Source organism: Linderina pennispora, assembly GCF_002104995.1.
Source record: "Linderina pennispora strain ATCC 12442 chromosome Unknown DL89scaffold_3, whole genome shotgun sequence".
Classification (NCBI taxonomy): Eukaryota; Fungi; Kickxellomycota; class Kickxellomycetes; order Kickxellales; family Kickxellaceae; genus Linderina; species Linderina pennispora.
The window spans coordinates 1204875-1220642 of record NW_024468251.1 but is presented as its reverse complement, the minus strand read 5'-3'; the positions used below and the strand labels follow the sequence as shown (position 1 = coordinate 1220642).

General features: G+C 54.3%; 8 protein-coding genes across 8 annotated transcripts; 4 read left to right on the top strand and 4 right to left on the bottom strand.

The window, feature by feature from the left end:
- Window positions 1–203: 203 nt before the first annotated feature.
- Window positions 204–1653, bottom strand: DL89DRAFT_265895 (3-deoxy-7-phosphoheptulonate synthase). Its single transcript, XM_040886874.1, has one exon. The coding sequence runs from the start codon at window positions 1394–1396 to the stop codon at window positions 266–268; it is 1131 nt and encodes a 376-aa protein (XP_040745725.1). The 5' UTR covers window positions 1397–1653; the 3' UTR covers window positions 204–265.
- Window positions 1654–1923: 270 nt separating this feature from the next.
- On the top strand, window positions 1924–2842 carry DL89DRAFT_255948 (uncharacterized protein; the record flags this gene model as incomplete). The annotated part of the gene is made up of 3 exons (XM_040885397.1): window positions 1924–2023; window positions 2265–2312; window positions 2550–2842. The coding sequence occupies 3 exons, from the start codon at window positions 1924–1926 to the stop codon at window positions 2840–2842; spliced, it is 441 nt and encodes a 146-aa protein (XP_040745724.1).
- Window positions 2843–3093: 251 nt separating this feature from the next.
- DL89DRAFT_265894 (UPF0103-domain-containing protein) lies at window positions 3094–4211 on the top strand. Its single transcript, XM_040886873.1, has 2 exons — window positions 3094–3305; window positions 3331–4211. Exons 1-2 carry the CDS (start codon window positions 3181–3183, stop codon window positions 4157–4159), a joined length of 954 nt encoding a protein of 317 aa, XP_040745723.1. The 5' UTR covers window positions 3094–3180; the 3' UTR covers window positions 4160–4211.
- Window positions 4212–4423: 212 nt separating this feature from the next.
- Window positions 4424–4903, bottom strand: DL89DRAFT_255946 (uncharacterized protein; the record flags this gene model as incomplete). Its single annotated transcript, XM_040885396.1, has 1 exon — window positions 4424–4903. The coding sequence occupies one exon, from the start codon at window positions 4901–4903 to the stop codon at window positions 4424–4426; it is 480 nt and encodes a 159-aa protein (XP_040745722.1).
- A 172-nt stretch (window positions 4904–5075) lies between these two features.
- On the bottom strand, window positions 5076–5246 carry DL89DRAFT_215231 (uncharacterized protein; the record flags this gene model as incomplete). The annotated part of the gene is made up of 1 exon (XM_040884282.1): window positions 5076–5246. A coding segment is annotated over one exon (171 nt), but the record flags the coding sequence as incomplete, so codon positions are not given.
- Window positions 5247–7578: 2332 nt separating this feature from the next.
- On the top strand, window positions 7579–8365 carry DL89DRAFT_111435 (uncharacterized protein). Its single transcript, XM_040883109.1, has one exon. It carries the CDS (start codon window positions 7747–7749, stop codon window positions 8269–8271), a length of 525 nt encoding a protein of 174 aa, XP_040745720.1. The 5' UTR covers window positions 7579–7746; the 3' UTR covers window positions 8272–8365.
- Window positions 8366–9111: 746 nt separating this feature from the next.
- DL89DRAFT_282390 (LuxS/MPP-like metallohydrolase) lies at window positions 9112–12644 on the bottom strand (the record flags this gene model as incomplete). Its single annotated transcript, XM_040889683.1, has 3 exons — window positions 12264–12644; window positions 12040–12182; window positions 9112–11998 (listed from the first exon to the last, which is right to left on the bottom strand). The coding sequence occupies exons 1-3, from the start codon at window positions 12549–12551 to the stop codon at window positions 9112–9114; spliced, it is 3318 nt and encodes a 1105-aa protein (XP_040745719.1). The 5' UTR covers window positions 12552–12644.
- A 937-nt stretch (window positions 12645–13581) lies between these two features.
- DL89DRAFT_274339 (5-methylaminomethyl-2-thiouridylate-methyltransferase) lies at window positions 13582–15161 on the top strand (the record flags this gene model as incomplete). The annotated part of the gene is made up of 5 exons (XM_040889177.1): window positions 13582–14188; window positions 14359–14515; window positions 14593–14594; window positions 14861–14933; window positions 15023–15161. 5 exons carry the CDS (start codon window positions 13582–13584, stop codon window positions 15159–15161), a joined length of 978 nt encoding a protein of 325 aa, XP_040745718.1.
- Window positions 15162–15768: the final 607 nt, after the last annotated feature.

The window sequence follows — 15768 nt, the reverse complement described above, 5'->3', positions numbered from 1 at the left end:
CATTTCTGGGCTGCACGCCTCCAAAATATCTTTTTGCATCGATATGAGCCGGCAGCACGATGCTCTAATGTCCAAAATACCCGGAAACCAGGTAGGCAATATGTTTCTGGTATACTACCATACCTGCTCCGAACAGATTGGGGGTGGATATCTGAGTGCCTTTTGCAACTCCTATCACATACGCAATAGATTATAGACATGTCGAATTGGTAAGGCAATATGGTTGACTTCACACAATAGAAAAGGTACTACTAAAGTGGCAGGATTAGTTGGAAGATCCAACCTGTCTCTGGCGGCGAGCACGAACTCCCTCACGAAGGCCGTCAAGGATCTTGACAGTGTCCTCCCAATTGACGCAGGCATCGGTGATACTCTTGCCGTAGACCAGCTTGGACAGATCGCCATCGGCCGGAATGCTCTGGTTGCCCTCAATCAGATTGCTCTCAATCATGACACCAGAAATGAAACCACCAGTGTCCGAATTGGACAGCTGCTCGCGGATGCTGTCGGCGACGATGGGCTGCTTGTGGAAGTCCTTGGAGCTGTTGCCGTGACTGCAATCAATCATCAAGTGTGCATTGACATTGGCCTTCTGCAGCTGCGCAACATACTCCTTGACATACTTCTCATCGTAGTTGGGCCCGTCAGCGCCGCCACGCAGGATGATGTGGCAGTGCTTGTTGCCTTCTGTCTCAACAATAGCACTAAGACCCTGCTTGGTTACAGACAGGAAGCAGTGGTGAGACTCGGCCGATTTGATCGCATCGATGGCGACCTTGACATTGCCATCGGTGCCGTTCTTGAAGCCGATGGGCACAGACATACCCGAGGACAGCTCACGGTGGACCTGCGACTCGGTGGTACGTGCGCCAATGGCGCCCCACGAGATGAGATCGCCAATGTACTGCGGCGAAATCGTGTCCAGCAGTTCGCAGCCGGCCGGCAGCCCCTTCTCAGCAATATCCAGCAGAAGCGTGCGCGCCTTGCGCAGGCCCTTGTTGATGGCAAAGTCGTTGTTGAGGTCGGGGTCGTTGATCAGGCCCTTCCAGCCGATTGTCGTACGCGGCTTTTCAAAGTACACGCGCATGACAATGCACAGGTCGTCGGTGGCCTGGGCGGCGTACTCCTTCAGCAGGTCGGCGTACTCTAAGGCGGCAGTCGGGTTGTGGATCGAGCACGGCCCGACCACGACAAGCAAGCGGTCGTCCTTGCCCTGGATGATGGCCTCCGACTCAAGGCGGCCCTTGACAATCGTCTTTGCGGCAGACTCGCTCAGCGGCAGATCCTCCATCAGAATCTGCGGCGGGATGAGGGGCCGGATGCGCCTGATGTTGACATCGTCAAGCTCGTTCAGGGCATGGACGTAGCGGTGCGGCATTTTGTCGGCGGAGTTCATGGTGTGTTTGTGATGCGTTGTTATCAAAGATCCCGATGAACGTTACCTGGAAAGTGCAGACAAGGGCGAAAAATATGGACAGTAGTATTGATAGTGGAAAAGAGAAGCACTGTAGTGTACAGTCTGTCTAGGCCAGCGCCATTTAACTCTCCGGCGCCCAGACCAGACCAGGGCCTTGTATGAGTCACGTCGCCGTGGTATTGACCTTTTTTATTTTGCCCGCGACGATGTGAGGTGTTAACACTGACTGTACCAGCGACGGCGCAAGAGCCGAAGTGGCCGAAAAAACAGTTGGGGATACTGTGCATCGGTCTTGATCACCGATCAGCAGGAATCATCGGGTATCTTGGCTGCTCGCAGCTTGCACCGATTCGGTAAGCAGTCGAGCAGCCAAGAGTGGAATAAAATTTTCAAGCGCTTTATCTCGGCAGGCTCAGTCTTCGTTGCTCCGTCTCCTTTTCCCTTCACCCTCGCTCTTTTTCACATTTCCTTTCTGGTCTATCTGACTTCACATTCCTGCCAACAAAATGTCTGCGCGCGTGTTCAACAAGGCTGCCCCCGTTGCCCGGGCTTACATTCGCTATGCCAGCACCGAATCTGCTGCTCAGAAGGCCAGCACCTCGACCTGTAAGGATAAGCCAGGGCTTTGTGACTCGCTTTTTCCTTCTGCCTTGGTAGATGGCAAGCGGGCTTTATGCGCATGACGCCATGACTATCCACACAAGTCACGGCGTACAGGTGCCAAACCCCTCATGTGCAGGCGCCGTGTCTGCGTGATATGGGGAGCAGGCTTCTATCTGCTCATATCGCCCACCCCCGCGCACTTGGAACAAGCATATTAACCTTCATTAATTTCTTCCATTTGTAGCCCAGGGTCTGACCAAGACCCTCTGCGGTCTGTACAAGACTGCCACTGGTAAGTAGCCCGCGGTCGCGTTGTATTGGATCGGCAGCCACAGGCCCAGTAAATACTCGGCGAGGTTTCACATTATTGAATTGGTGGTTTCATGCAAATAGGTCCGCTGCCTGCCGTCGGTCAAGGGTCCGCTGAACAAGACTGTCGGTAAGCATCTCGGAGCGCAGCCGTACCTCCAAGTCTACTCTTGGAGCTGAATTGCATACACACTAACGTGTACTGTCGCTTGACACTTAGGTATCCTGGAGCCCGTTCTGTACTACTCGGAGGTTGCTTTCCACGTTTTCAAGCAGACTTTCTACCGCCAGAGCTTCTCGCTCCCGACCAAGGCTGACTTTGCCGTTGTCGAGACCCAGCTGTTCAAGGCGCTCGAGTTTGTCAAGATCCAGAACCTCAAGAACGTCAAGTCGCTCAAGGACGTCTCGACCGAGAAGTGGAAGAGCGGTGCCATCAAGGCCTTTGAGCTGTCGTCCCTCTTTGTCATTGGCGAGGCCGTCGGCCGCGGCAACCTTATCGGTTACAAGGACTAGATACTTGTTGTTCGCCGCAATCTGTTTTTTCCTCCGTCTAATACAAACCCTTTGAGAGTCCCTCACTGCTTGGAAGAGTCTGTACCAGACACGCCATATTGGCTACACACCCACACGACGTGGCGCGATCTGCAGCATATTGGCCAGCAAGGATTTCTGCTAGGTAACGTGACCTGGGGATATGGCACGTTTGCAGGGCTGCTCATCAGCGGTTTGCGTCACTGCTGCGCTGCGCCTGCGCTTTTCATTCCTGCTGTCTGTATTTTTCAGTATTTTTTACAAGCTCTTCTCACAACCCCTCGCCTCTACGCTAGCAATTTGACGCAAATCCTTCTGAAATGACTTCTCGCAAGGCCACCCACGCCGGTAGCTGGTACACCGAGTCTGGCGACAGACTTGACAGAGAGCTCCAGGGATGGCTCAATATTGTGCCCGCCGCCGTTGAAGAAATAGTGCCAGCCGGGTCCAGCTGCAGCGTTCCCTCTGAGCGGTACCCGCGCCATTATTGGCCCGCATGCCGGATACAGCTACAGCGGACCCAACGCCGCCTATGCGTACAAGTGTGTCGACATCGCCAAGGTCAAGCGTGTGTTTCTACTTGGTCCATCGCATCACATCTACTTGGATAACTGTGCACTGTCGGCATGTTCCGAGTATGAAACGCCACTGGGCAATATTGCCATCGACAAGGATACCATCGGCGAACTGCGTGGCAAGGGCACCTGGCGCACGATGAGTCTGGAGGCCGACGAGGACGAGCACAGTTTGGAGATGCACCTGCCGTACATTTACAAGACATTCGAGAGCAAGATCCAGGAAATCAAGCTGGTGCCGATCCTGGTTGGTAACCTAAGCTTCCAGAAGGAAAAGTACTACGGTGAGATCCTGGCACCGTACCTCGACAACGAAGAGAATCTGTTTGTTATCTCGTCAGACTTTTGCCACTGGGGCAGTCGGTTCCGCTTCACCTACTATCGCGGGTCGGAGCAGCAGCGCCCGGTCAAGCTGCAGTCGAGCGACCGTCGCAGGCCAGACGGCAAGCCGATCTGGCAGTCGATTGAGCGGCTGGACTGGGATGGGATGGAGGCCATTGTGGACACAGACCACAGCGCCTTCAGGCAGTATCTGGAAGAGACTGGCAACACGATCTGTGGGCGTCATCCAATCGGTGTCCTGCTGGCTGCTGTGAACCATCTGTTCCCGAACCATACTGAAGGCCCTGTCCTCCGATTTGTCAAGTACGACCAGTCGAGCAAGGTTGCGTTTCCTACAGACTCGTCGGTCAGCTATGCCTCGGCGTACCTAGCACTTCCTTGAAGAGTCGCATGCATGCATTCATTTTCTGTACACACAAATATACTAGAAGAAAGGATGGGTATCCACAAGCTACATGTTGGTTTGTGGCAGGGATGATCCTGCAGACATGCAGCCGCCACTGCTGGTGGGTGTTTGCAGCATTGCTGGCTGATATAGTGGTACTGTGGATGTGTTGGCAATGGCAGCCTTGACACCGGACGCTGACTCGGTGTTAGCTGCAGCTAGATGCTCCTGACCTGTTGCTTGCAGCCCAAAACTGGCCGATTACTCGGGTGAGCAGGGGATACTGCCCGATGCAGCTTCCCATCCAGGGGATGTAAGGGCATCGTGCTGTATGAGACCGGTGCCAACACTTATTTGTGCCAGCGGGATATCGTCAAGGCTGTCCGATGAGCCATTCTGTGCCAGCAGTAAATTCTGGTACATGTTCCGCGTGGGTATCATAGAGCCATGGATCACTGGTGTGGAGTAGCGGCGGAAGGGAATGCTGCTAGCACCCACACCAGCTACTATGCTGTTCGGCGGAATGGCCAGCGTAGGCGTGCTCTCATGCATATCCAGACCAGCAATGTTGATCTTGCCCATCGGGTGCAGCGTCATGCCGTTGGAAAAACTCTGTGCAGGCTGCTGTGTAGAGATCCCTGGCGGCGGAGTGTACGGATTAGTCAGCATCATCACGGGCTGGCCGCAGGCGGCTGCCTTCGCTGGTGGTTGGGTGCTGATCAGCAAGGCGCACCGGGTCATGCTGAGCGGGCGCGCCGTGCTGGGGCACATCCAGCGAAGTAGCGACCATCGGGTTGCCTGGCTGCGCCAGATACAGATACATAGCATCCGTGCTCGGTGGTGTCTGCGAGGCAGATGGTGACTTCGGGACCTTTCGCGACTTATGACGAGCGCGCGCTCCCAGGTACTCATCCTCATGCATCCGCATATGGCGACGCAGGTTGCTGCGCACCGAAAAACACTTGTTACACCCGGGGTACATGCACCTGTGAGGCTTCTCACCCGTGTGGCTAAACATGTGGGTTTTCAATGACGATGGCCTAGTGAAGTGCTTCAAGCACACTTCACACTTGTAGCGTGACGACTGGTGTGATGACCTTCTTGCTGGCGGCGTGGGCTTGGCATCAAAAAAACTGGCGCTTGTCACTGACTCGACGCTGGCTCTTCCAGAGGTTGAAGCGGCCTCAGACGATGGCCTGCTCAAAGCAGATAAACTCGTGCCTACTGGGAACCGCAGTCGACACCGCACTGGACATGTACAGCGGGTGGTGCTGCTGGTGCGGTTGGCCAGGCACAGGCCTCTGAGATCGGTGGGGGTGCAGGTTGAGGAATAGCAGCCTGTGGCCAGGCAAACGTGGTCCAGATTAGCTAGACCACTCGCAGGAACAACGCCGGGGGTGCTGTATGTGGACGATTTCTGGTGTGCCAGACAAGGCAGGGACCATAAACTGCTGCTGAGGCGCCGTCATGGCCTGCGTGCCACGCGACGGAATATCAGGGAGCGAGTAGCGGCGATACAAATTGGCGAGAAACTCGGCTCGCTGCAGCGCGCCAGGGATCGGAGGATGGCGTCGAATCCATGAGAAAGTCTACATTGTCCAGTTGAGATATGCGGTTAGGCTGTCGTTTTTTGGCAGCGGATTCAGAAATTAACATTCTGACAAGCTTTTCCAAGCTGGGCAATGACATGGCTAAACAAGAACAGCAAAAAATGTGGACAAGGAAGGAGAAAGATAGATATGACTCCGTTGGGGAGTAGTTAGCTGGAGGTGGGTGTCTCCACATGTCCTGCACACATGCATATAAGCGCAAACATGCCAAGAATCTCGATTGGTCCCAAATAAAGCTTCAGGGACCGCTCGGTGTTGCTCCAAGTACCCCGCAGACTCTATAATTATCGGCTTCATACTAGCACTTACATATTTGTTTTGGAGTATCTCGGTGTGGCAAGGGTGATCACACAAGAGGTGGCCAGGATGCAGACTGGTTTGTGGGAAGTAGGGATTCCCTCGGCGTTTTCAGCTGAGGACTGAGTCAGCGGGTGATGCTGCCCTCAGACTCGAGAGGCGTTGTCAAAGCACGACGCTACGCTTTACTAAGCATGAGGTTGATTGCTTTTAGCATGGCAGAGGTCAACTATGCTGTGAGGGTGTTTCTGCAGGAGAAAAACAATAGCTGCCGCAAAAATCAGAGGAAATTCAGGAGCAATCCAAGCTTAGCCAGCAGCCTGATGCCGACTTATTCAGGGAGCGGAGGATAAGCCGATATTGCCGTCCAGGTGAGCGGCTGAGCTTATGAGCGTGGGACCGGTACCCACGGATCCAAAATTCATGTACCCCAGACGGAGCTGGATGTGAGCGGGCGGAGGGTCCAGATATCCTTATTGGTCTGCAGGTGGGTTGGCTGGCGTGCGATACACAGCGTATGCCACAATGTCGATCACCAGGGCATTCCGGAGAAGACATTGAGGCTCCAATATGCCTCGCTTCCATGGCAAGTTCTGATGGCTTTGTGTAGCCAATGATCTTCAAAAGGGAAATACTCCCTAGTTCCCTGCAACAATCTTTCGGACGGTGGGTTGATACATACCTTAAGCACCTGAATTGCAGATCTGCAGGAGGTCGCCGCGGTGTTTGGGGGACGCTATCGATGTAGGGTGTAGGTTCTATAATTAGTTGGAGATAAGCGCATCAATAAGCCGGATTACAAAGCGTAGTGTATGGCAATGCAAGATCGCAGCGGCCATCAAATATCTTTGCCTTTTTCTGTATCTGAGCGGCCAGTGGCCGCATGCCTACCTGAGTACTAGATTGTGTCTTCGAGCTGGTTGTTGGCGAGTAGCTATCACAAAAATAATACACAGCACCAAAACTCGCGATAGTGTTGTGGGAGATGCTTTCAGAGGTAAATGAGGAAAGAGAACAACTTTCTTGGAGGTAGACAAGGAAAAAAGAGGTAGGAAAGTATTATGAAGGCCGCCAGCGGTTGAAAACACAAGGTGCAGTGATCGCGACAAGTTAAAAGGGTGTAAGCTGCCCGAAGCTGGTGCAAGGAATAGTCGTCGGGAAAAATAGTATTTGAACAGAGCAGGGGTAGGACTGGTTTAGCTAAACCAGTATCGGCGGTATGGAAAGATGCTGCCACAGGCAATTGACAAAAGCTACAATAGTAAATCGGAAAGGCAGAAGGAAAGTACTTTTCGTTTCTAGACACGAGTGCGCTGGTAAGGGCTATATATACAAAAACCATAAATAAGATTCCCGCTGAGCCCCCGGCAGAGCAGCTCTCCTTTGCAGTCGCTTGGTAGGAACATTCGCACCACTTGTGCTTGGGTGAGACTGCAGCGACGGCGCCTGACTAGACTTAGGCATGCGGCATGCGGCGTGGTTAAATAAGCAGCACCACATGCATGACTGGCTTTGTTTTCGTCTTTCTCTTCTTGGCTTGGCCAAGGTGGGACAGCGGAACAATGCACTAAACACTTTTTCTACCTACTTTTTCGCCCCTTTTGCTGCTCTGTGCTTATTTGCTTCATTGCATGCTGCAGGACGGGCCGCTGCCAATATGCTCTGCAGCTTGCGGTGATGTTGTTGGATTCAGAGCAAGCCACCCTAGAACTTGGACAAACCCTAGCTATTATCTATTCCAGCACCTTCATCCCATGTTTGTGCCGGCCATCAAGCCTTGCACACTCTGGCGGCTGTTCTGACTGGCCCCTTATGGCCAGGGCGGAGGATGCCGGGAGGCGTTTGTTGTGTACCATCAGTTATGTAATACCTACTGCTTCCCGCTGGGTGTCCTGGAGGCGAACATTTTCTCCCGCCTGGCTCTGGCCAATGTATGTTCCAGCCCAGCAATACCATACACAGCTTGATCCTCAGGTGGTGTCCAGAGCTGACTCAGTCCCAGGGAGGGCTCATGTATGCATAGCGAACAGCGCCTGGCTGGGTTGGAGCTTCACGCAACCTGCCTATTTCTCATGCGCAAAAAGAGACTCTCGTTTTAATATGACCATATACGGTGAAAGCCATCTGGCTTGCAGCAGAGAGGACAACTTGTGTGGACGTGTGTTGTTGCTCAGCGAATGGCCACCAGAGAAAAGCCTGTAATTTAACTGCAGCCTGCAATTGCAACTGCCGAGACCCAGCGGGGCGCTTCGGCTTTAGACCAAGCCGCTTGGTTGGCGTTTTATTTTTGCCCCCCCCCATCGCCCCTCCCTGCCGATATTGCTGGCGACACCCAACGCCTTGCGGCCTGAGCCGGACCTAGCCTGGCTCAGCCCCGGTATGTTTTGGTGCTGCGAATCTGTGCTCAGCCCCGAATGCTGATTTTTGGTGGAATTCTTGGTGTCGCCACATATTGCCTTGTAGTGCACTGAGGGCCATATCATATATCTGCTGATTTGCTGACGTTTCGCCTTTGGGGGTAACCAGTAGTGCCTCCGGGTCAGCTTTCAGCTTCTATACCCGCTTTGGCAGCCTGGGTGGTTATATGCAGTTCGGCTTGCTAGTCGCAGGTGCCGTCAATCACGAGACAGACAGTGTCAATTGGTCCAAATGTACACTGTTGCAGGCAGGAGCGTATTCTCTCAGCTGCCTATGTCGGCTTATGTCGGCCTCTGTCTGCCAGCGTGCATCCCGCCCATACCATCAGGTGATGCAGCGAACAAAGCCGACGTCGGAATAACTATGCATAAGCTTTCCGCTTCGCCAACATGTGCGAACAGAATTGCATGTGGTGTCTTGCAATTGCCGGCTCACTGCCGCTTGTTCTTTCTAAACATAGTGCTACATTCAAGGGAGGCTTTGAAAGTCTCCAAGCATGCAAGTGTCCGAATAAATTATGAGTGTAAAGTAAAATGCTGACGGCTATCATTGCTGGACAGCAGCGACAAGGTGGCCTTTTGTCGACCGGTCAAGATTACCGTCTGCATGAGCAGCTGGTGTGCGCTACGCATACTTGGGCACCAGCTTTCGGGTTGGGATTGGCGCCCCACAGAGCCGCTGCGTGGATTTGAAGGCCAGCGGGTCGACAATCACCCACACCCTATCGGCTGTCTTGAACATTCCGATGTTCTGGAGGCTTGTCTCACACCCATCACCGTCCCCAGGGCCGCTGATCGGCACACCATTCGACAATCGCTCCTCTGAGCGCTGGACACATTCATCAATTGCCATACGCAACGCAGTACCAACGTACAGATTCTGGGCTGTCAGCTTTCGGCTCACCGCTGCGATGTCGTCACCATGCATGGCGCTGTCGTCGTCGGCAACAGTTTTCAGAAATAATGCCTGAAGTTGCTGCAACACAGCTGCTATATTCGGATCAGCAGAGGCTTGCAACTCAACAAACTCCTGCACGTTGCCGAGTGAGAGCCTAGTAACGCCCTCACGATACAGACACCCCAACAGCGAAATTGTGGTGCTCGGAAATGTCTCCAGCTCTTGGCGCGTTGGCCGTGGGATCCTGGCTGACCACACCTGTGAGGTGATCTGGGTGAACTGCGGCGCCGTATCCTGGTTAAAGTATGTGTCCCAGAACCGAACCATGTCGTCCTTTGTTATGCGCTGCATCTCGCGGATCTCGTTGTCAACACGGTCAAACTCGTAGTATTCCGATGTAATATGCTGCCAATACCTGGCCACCTCCTGGCCTAAGTTATGAAGCTTCTCCTTGTACAGCGCAATCCGGCTCGACACATGCCCGGCAAATGTCTCTTCGGCCATGGTGCACAGGTACTTGCGGTAGAAACGCAGGAACTCGCTAATCCGCAGGGTCATATACGCCGGATTGCATTCGCCGCGCACTGTGAACCGGATCCCGTGGTGGCCCTTGCGTAGATACGCCGTGTACTGGCCGCGGATTGAGTATCCCAGCTGCTCCTTGGTGCGCAGGCGGTCAAACAGCGGCTCGCGCATAATGTGCACCAGCAAGGTGATTATGCTGCGCTCGCGCTGGTCACACACAGGACCCGCATATATCTGCATACTCACAGCACTGTTCAGCGTGCTGGTGTCGGGCATCTCAAACTGGTGCAGGTACCGGCCTGGGTCGAACCGGTGCACCAGCTCCTGCACCCTCATGTACTCGGGCAGCGGCGCCGTGCCCAGGATCTCCACAGTGCTGTCGATTGCAGCCAACGCGTCCCTTTCGCAGAAGTTGCCGGTCAGCAGCATTTTGATGCGCGTCGTGTCAAACAATGTGTCGGCAAACATCTGAAGCCGCTCGCCTGTGATGCGATCTAGTTCACGAAGGAGCACCTCGTAGTGCCAGCGCGGCGATATGTTCAGACGCACAATATCGTCAACGGCGTGCTCGCTGGGGTCCATGTTGCGCTTATTTTTGTAGTCCTGCCGCAGCTGTCTCATATACACACTAAACAGCGTCGGGTCAACCGTGAACGTCTTTGCAGCGCGCAAAATTGTCTCCAGCAGCAAGTGCAGCTTGTCGTTGATTCCCGTCACGCTGATTATCAATCCGTCAAATGTTGAGTAGAAGCGGTACGTCATGCCAGCTAGCAGTGCGTTGTAGACATCGTGCGCCATCGTGCTCTTGAGCATATAGACGAATAGGTCTGCCATGTTTGACGTTAGTGGCGACTGTAGCATGGCTGGGATCTCAATAAACATGGAGATGTTGCCACGCGGCAAGAAGAACCGGTTATCGGGCTTGAACCACACCTCGACATTCTTGTCGCGGCGCAGCAGAACCGGCTCTGCTTCGAGGGCATTTGTCTGCACAGTGGCCTTGATATCAAGGTTCTCAGGAATAAAAATGTTGGGATCGGGCATTCGCAGCTCATCGATGAACAGTTCCGAGCGGATACCCCTTGCCAAGTCTTCGGGAATCGGGTCGATGCGGTATTCAACGCCAAAAATGCCCTCGCGCTCAGTCATCTCCATGTCAAATTGCTTGCAGCCGAGCAATATCCGGCAGTTGTCAGGATTAAGCAGGCCAAGCATCCGAGATAGCAACGTCTCGTCATAGTTGCGCAGCAGTGCATAGTTTGAAACAATGTGCTCAGGCGCAATGTACTTGTCATGCATGACCAGCGATAGGTCGTAGGCGAGCATCTTGCCGACGCCTTTCTCGGCGAATCGGAACTGTATATCGCGGATCCTCCTGCGCTCCTCGTGGTACCACTCTTGTGGACCAGCACGTCGTAGCATCTGCAAATAAGCAAATACCACACGCACGATATCCTTGTAGTGTCGCATCCCGCTGTCGGTGGCTGTGACCAGCACGCTAAGGATGTTTGGCTGGTTGCGCAGCTGCGAGCTAGCGCCAGCGTAGATGTAAGTGGCCCAGCCGCGCTTCTTCAGGTAGGCCAGAACTGACCCATGCCCATCATGTTTCAACAGCGATTTGATGTGCACATGCGGCATCTCGCGGTACCACGCGTGCAGGTTGGGCATTGGAAAGTTTATGTCGACCCAGTGGTATTCGTTGGCGGTCTTGAAGCGCACCACTGTACCTAGCTCGCTGGGGCTCAGCGGATGGCCGAGGAACACAGGCATGGTGTTGCCCTTGCTGGTGATGGGCGAGAACATCTGGACGGTCCATTCGGTCAGCCTGTCCAGCGAGTCGCTGCCAACAACAACGAGCTTCATTATATCGCTGGAGTAGTATTTGGCATGGAACTTTATAAGCTCGTCACGCAAGTCGACACCCAATCGCTCTGCATCGCCCTTCAATGTGCTCATGTTGCCGACATCGAACATGTGGTACGGATGCTTCGGGTTGCTGAGCGACTTTTTGAGCTGCAGGACGCGCCAGTTATCGTCCTGCAAGTACCCTTTGAACTCAGCGTCGACAGCACGCAGTTCTCGGTCGGTACTATCGGGATCGAACAATGGGGCGATAAAAACTGTGAGAACCGATCGAGTGCGCCTTCCAGGGCGTCAGCGGCTATATCAAAGTAGTAGCACGTGTTTGACAGGTTCGTGTACGCATTCGAGTAGCCGCTGTGCTCAGCCAGGTATCGTGCGTAGGCGTTCTCCTTTGGGTATTTCTCTGTGCCCTACTATTCGAGGCGTAGTTAGCAAATAAACTGAGCACTGGACCGCATGGCTTTCTTCACAATTGGAAATCGAACACGAACCATGAATAGCAAGTGCTCGCAGAAATGCGCCATGCCGCGCAGCTCGGGCGGGTTCGCTAGACTGCCGATGTTGACGCTGAGCGAGGCTGCAGCCTGCTTAGCATCGGCATCGTGCACGCACACGGCAGTGAGATTGTTGGGCAGGCGGATTAGTCGGTATTTCCGCGGGTCGCTCGGCGGCAGCTCCAATTCCTCGGTAAACTCAAAATACGGCAATCCAGACGAGCCTATTTCGCGGCGCTCGAACCCCGAATCCCAATCTGGAAGCGGCGGCAGCGGGATGTCCATGGAAGCTAGCAGTAGCGCAGACCAGGGGCTTGAGAAAGTAGATAAAAGGGCGCCTCTATTGAATGGAAAAAACGGATGTCTTGGAAGAAAAAAGGGGGAGGCGAGGATTATTAAGGACGGAGCCCAAGGAAACAGCTGCCTTTTTTCACCGAGGAGTAGCGATCCTTTTTTTTTGTCTTCCAGTGTTCACGTCGGGCAAGTATGCCAATTCGTTATCTCAACAGCCAATCTAGAAATAGGTCGCAGGCAACAATGTAGATAACAATGACCCGCGCTTGGTTCATCGCGCGGCCAGGAGCGCAGTGTCTTTTCGCTCGCACAGGAGAGGCATGGCGGAGCAGGCGCTTGCCGAATGCTCCGAGCCTTGCGCGCCCGTTTTTGCAAATAGGAGAGGGAGTTCACACGGACGGGTGGACGAATAATGTGTGGCCCAGGGTAAAGGCGCCTCTGCCTCGCTTGTGCGGGTCGTGACGACAATGGCCGGCTCCGTTCTGTGCAGCAGACGGGCGCTGGCGAAATGGTAGAATGCGGTAATTCTGAGTTGCTCCTTGCCTGTGCATTGTTGGCAAACCCTCACTCTGCATCAATGAGATGGTGGCAGGGAGAGACAATGGCAGGGCTGGTTATTACATACAGGCGGCTTCACAGCTTGCATCGCCGCCAGTTCCCACCTGTGGTATGCCCGAAGAGCCATGTGCTGGGCAAGTGCGAATTAGAGCTGGTAGATCCGCAGAAATTAGGCATCCCCTTTTTTCAAGCCCTGAGACCCACATCCTGTAGCACAGAACTGAGCGGGTACAGTGATGGACCATGCAAAAATGTAATCCTTGTGGAAATCCACTTGTTTTTTTCCGTACTCCTTTCACGAAGCATTCACACACGCATCACGGCTCAATACATCTCGGTCATGCACATGCGGCGATTTCCCCAATTGATCACGCGGCGTATCTGGTCACACCCGCATGAGCGGATGATCCAACACCGCAGCTGGCACAGCCAGGTATGCAAGGGCGACACTGTGTATGTGGGCATGTCTGGTGGCGTGGACTCGAGCGTGACCGCGCTCCTCCTCCAGCAGCAAGGCCTGCGCGTCGAGGGTGTGTTTATGCGCAACTGGGACACGCGGGACGAGCGCGGCGAGTGCCCGTCCGAGCGCGACTGGCGCGACGTGCAGCGTGTATGCAGGCAGCTCGACATAAAGTGCCACGAGGTGAACCTGGTCAAGGAGTACTGGAACTCGGTGTTCAGCGTCGCCCTCGACGAGTACCAACACGGCCGCACGCCCAACCCCGACGTGCTGTGCAACAAGGAGATCAAGTTTGGTGTGCTGCTGCGCGAAATCGCCCGGCGGCTGGGCGACGCGTGGTTCGCCACCGGCCACTATGCGCGCGCAGTGCGCAAGGGCTCGGGCGAGATGGCGCTGCTGCGTGGAGTCGATGAGCGCAAGGACCAGAGCTACTACCTGTCAGCCGTCAGCAGCCAGCAGCTGGACCGCGTTCTGTTCCCGCTGGGTGGGCTGAGGAAGGCTGAGGATGTCAGGCCACTGGCCCAGCAGGCAGGATTGGCGACGGCGCAGAAGGAAGAAAGCATGGGCATCTGCTTTGTCGGCGAGCGGCGCCGCTTTGACGAGTTCCTCGGTAAGTACATTCGGCATGGCGGGCTATGCCTGCTCTCCCATGTGGATTTTCAGTCGCTGGTTTCCTCTGCTCCTGGGCAGCCACGCCACCTATGCACCTTGGACGCTGCCATCATGAATTAACATGCCCAAGGGTATGCTGTGTAGCTGAGTATCTGCCGCAGGTACCAGGCGACATCGTGTCCAGCGAGGGCAAGAAGCTAGGGACGCACTCGGGCCTGTTTACCAAGACGATCGGACAGTCGGCTGGCATATCTGGATGGCAGGAAAAGTGGTATGTCTACGCCAAGGACATTGCCAACAACCGCATGTACGCCGCGCAGAACAGGTACGCGCATGTCTTATTCTATTCATAGCCTGTGAGCCAATGTCGGGTCGCGGATGGATGAGATAATGATTGGCCAGCGGTCTTCAAAGCTGGGCATTCTCTGCTGCTGGCAACCACATACAACGTGCAAAAGACTGACCCTGCTAGCTTCGTACCGTAGGAACAACCCGCTGCTGTATACGCACAAATTGACTGCAGGCCCCGCCCACTGGATCTCGAGCGAGCATCCGCTGCCAGGTAAATAGAACACCCGCATGACGTGCACGTCGCTGACCAACGTGTTTCCGTGTCTCCTGTTCTGCTCGCATTAAAAGAACCCTCCTTTTTTTCGCCCGTGTGACATAGGCGAGATGCACGGCCTCGAGGCACAAATTCGGTACATGCAGAAGCCCCAGCGGTGCTCGGTGTTGAACGGCAGGTAAGTAGCAGGTGCAACCCGCGAGGCCATGTGGCTATTTTTGCGATACTAAGCACGGACCCTTGACGCCAAAACGTTTGCCCCTGTAGTTCCAAGCTCACAGTGACGTTTGACAATCCGCAGTTTGGTGTGGCAGCTGGACAGTACTTGGTGTTGTACCGCGGAGAAGAGTGTCTAGGATCGGCAGTAATACAACAGACAATGCAAGTGAGAAATCTCCCGGAATAGAACAAAAAAAGTCATGGACACAACCAATTCGCAAAGGGCTTCTTTCGGTGCCTTCGCCAGGCTCGTCGCTGCAGACAGACAGGCGCCGTGCGGGGGATTGCTCTTCCCATGAGGATGGGCCACGCTAATTACACGTGCGGCAAGCTGCGCGCTGGGCGCATCACGAGAAAAAAGCGAGAAGGCGGGGCGCACGGGCGCACTATAAAGTCGCCCATGGCCCCTTTCTGCGACTGAGACAGATTTGACACATCCCCGTGCTTTCTACTCTCCTCTTCCTGCTTTTCTCACTATTCTCGTTTTACACCTACACGATCCTCCAACTGCACATTACACTATTACCAGCATGCCGCAGGGACTTGCAACACTAGCGCCAATAGCACAGACCGGCAGCAACGCCGACGTGCTGACAATTGAGGAGCGCGACGGGATGGTGAAGCAGGCGGAGCTCGGGTTCCGCATGTTTTTGCAGGAAACGGGGTCACGAACAGGATATGTGCTATACCCGAGCACCCGTCAGATCATCAAGGCCCTGCATGTACTGTACAAGGTGCTCGATGACATTGACTTTTCAAACGTGTTCGAATGAACCCAAAAAAAATCGATAGCA

Bases quoted from the DNA above. Each gene is read 5' to 3' on its own strand.
- DL89DRAFT_265895 (XM_040886874.1), bottom strand. From the start codon at position 1,396: ATGAACTCCGCCGACAAAATGCCGCACCGCTACGTCCATGCCCTGAAC.
- DL89DRAFT_265894 (XM_040886873.1), top strand. From the start codon at position 3,181: ATGACTTCTCGCAAGGCCACCCACGCCGGTAGCTGGTACACCGAGTCT. The intron at 3,306-3,330 runs GTCCAGCTGCAG...GTTCCCTCTGAG, and splicing joins GAAGAAATAGTGCCAGCCGG to CGGTACCCGCGCCATTATTG.
- DL89DRAFT_111435 (XM_040883109.1), top strand. From the start codon at position 7,747: ATGTTGTTGGATTCAGAGCAAGCCACCCTAGAACTTGGACAAACCCTA.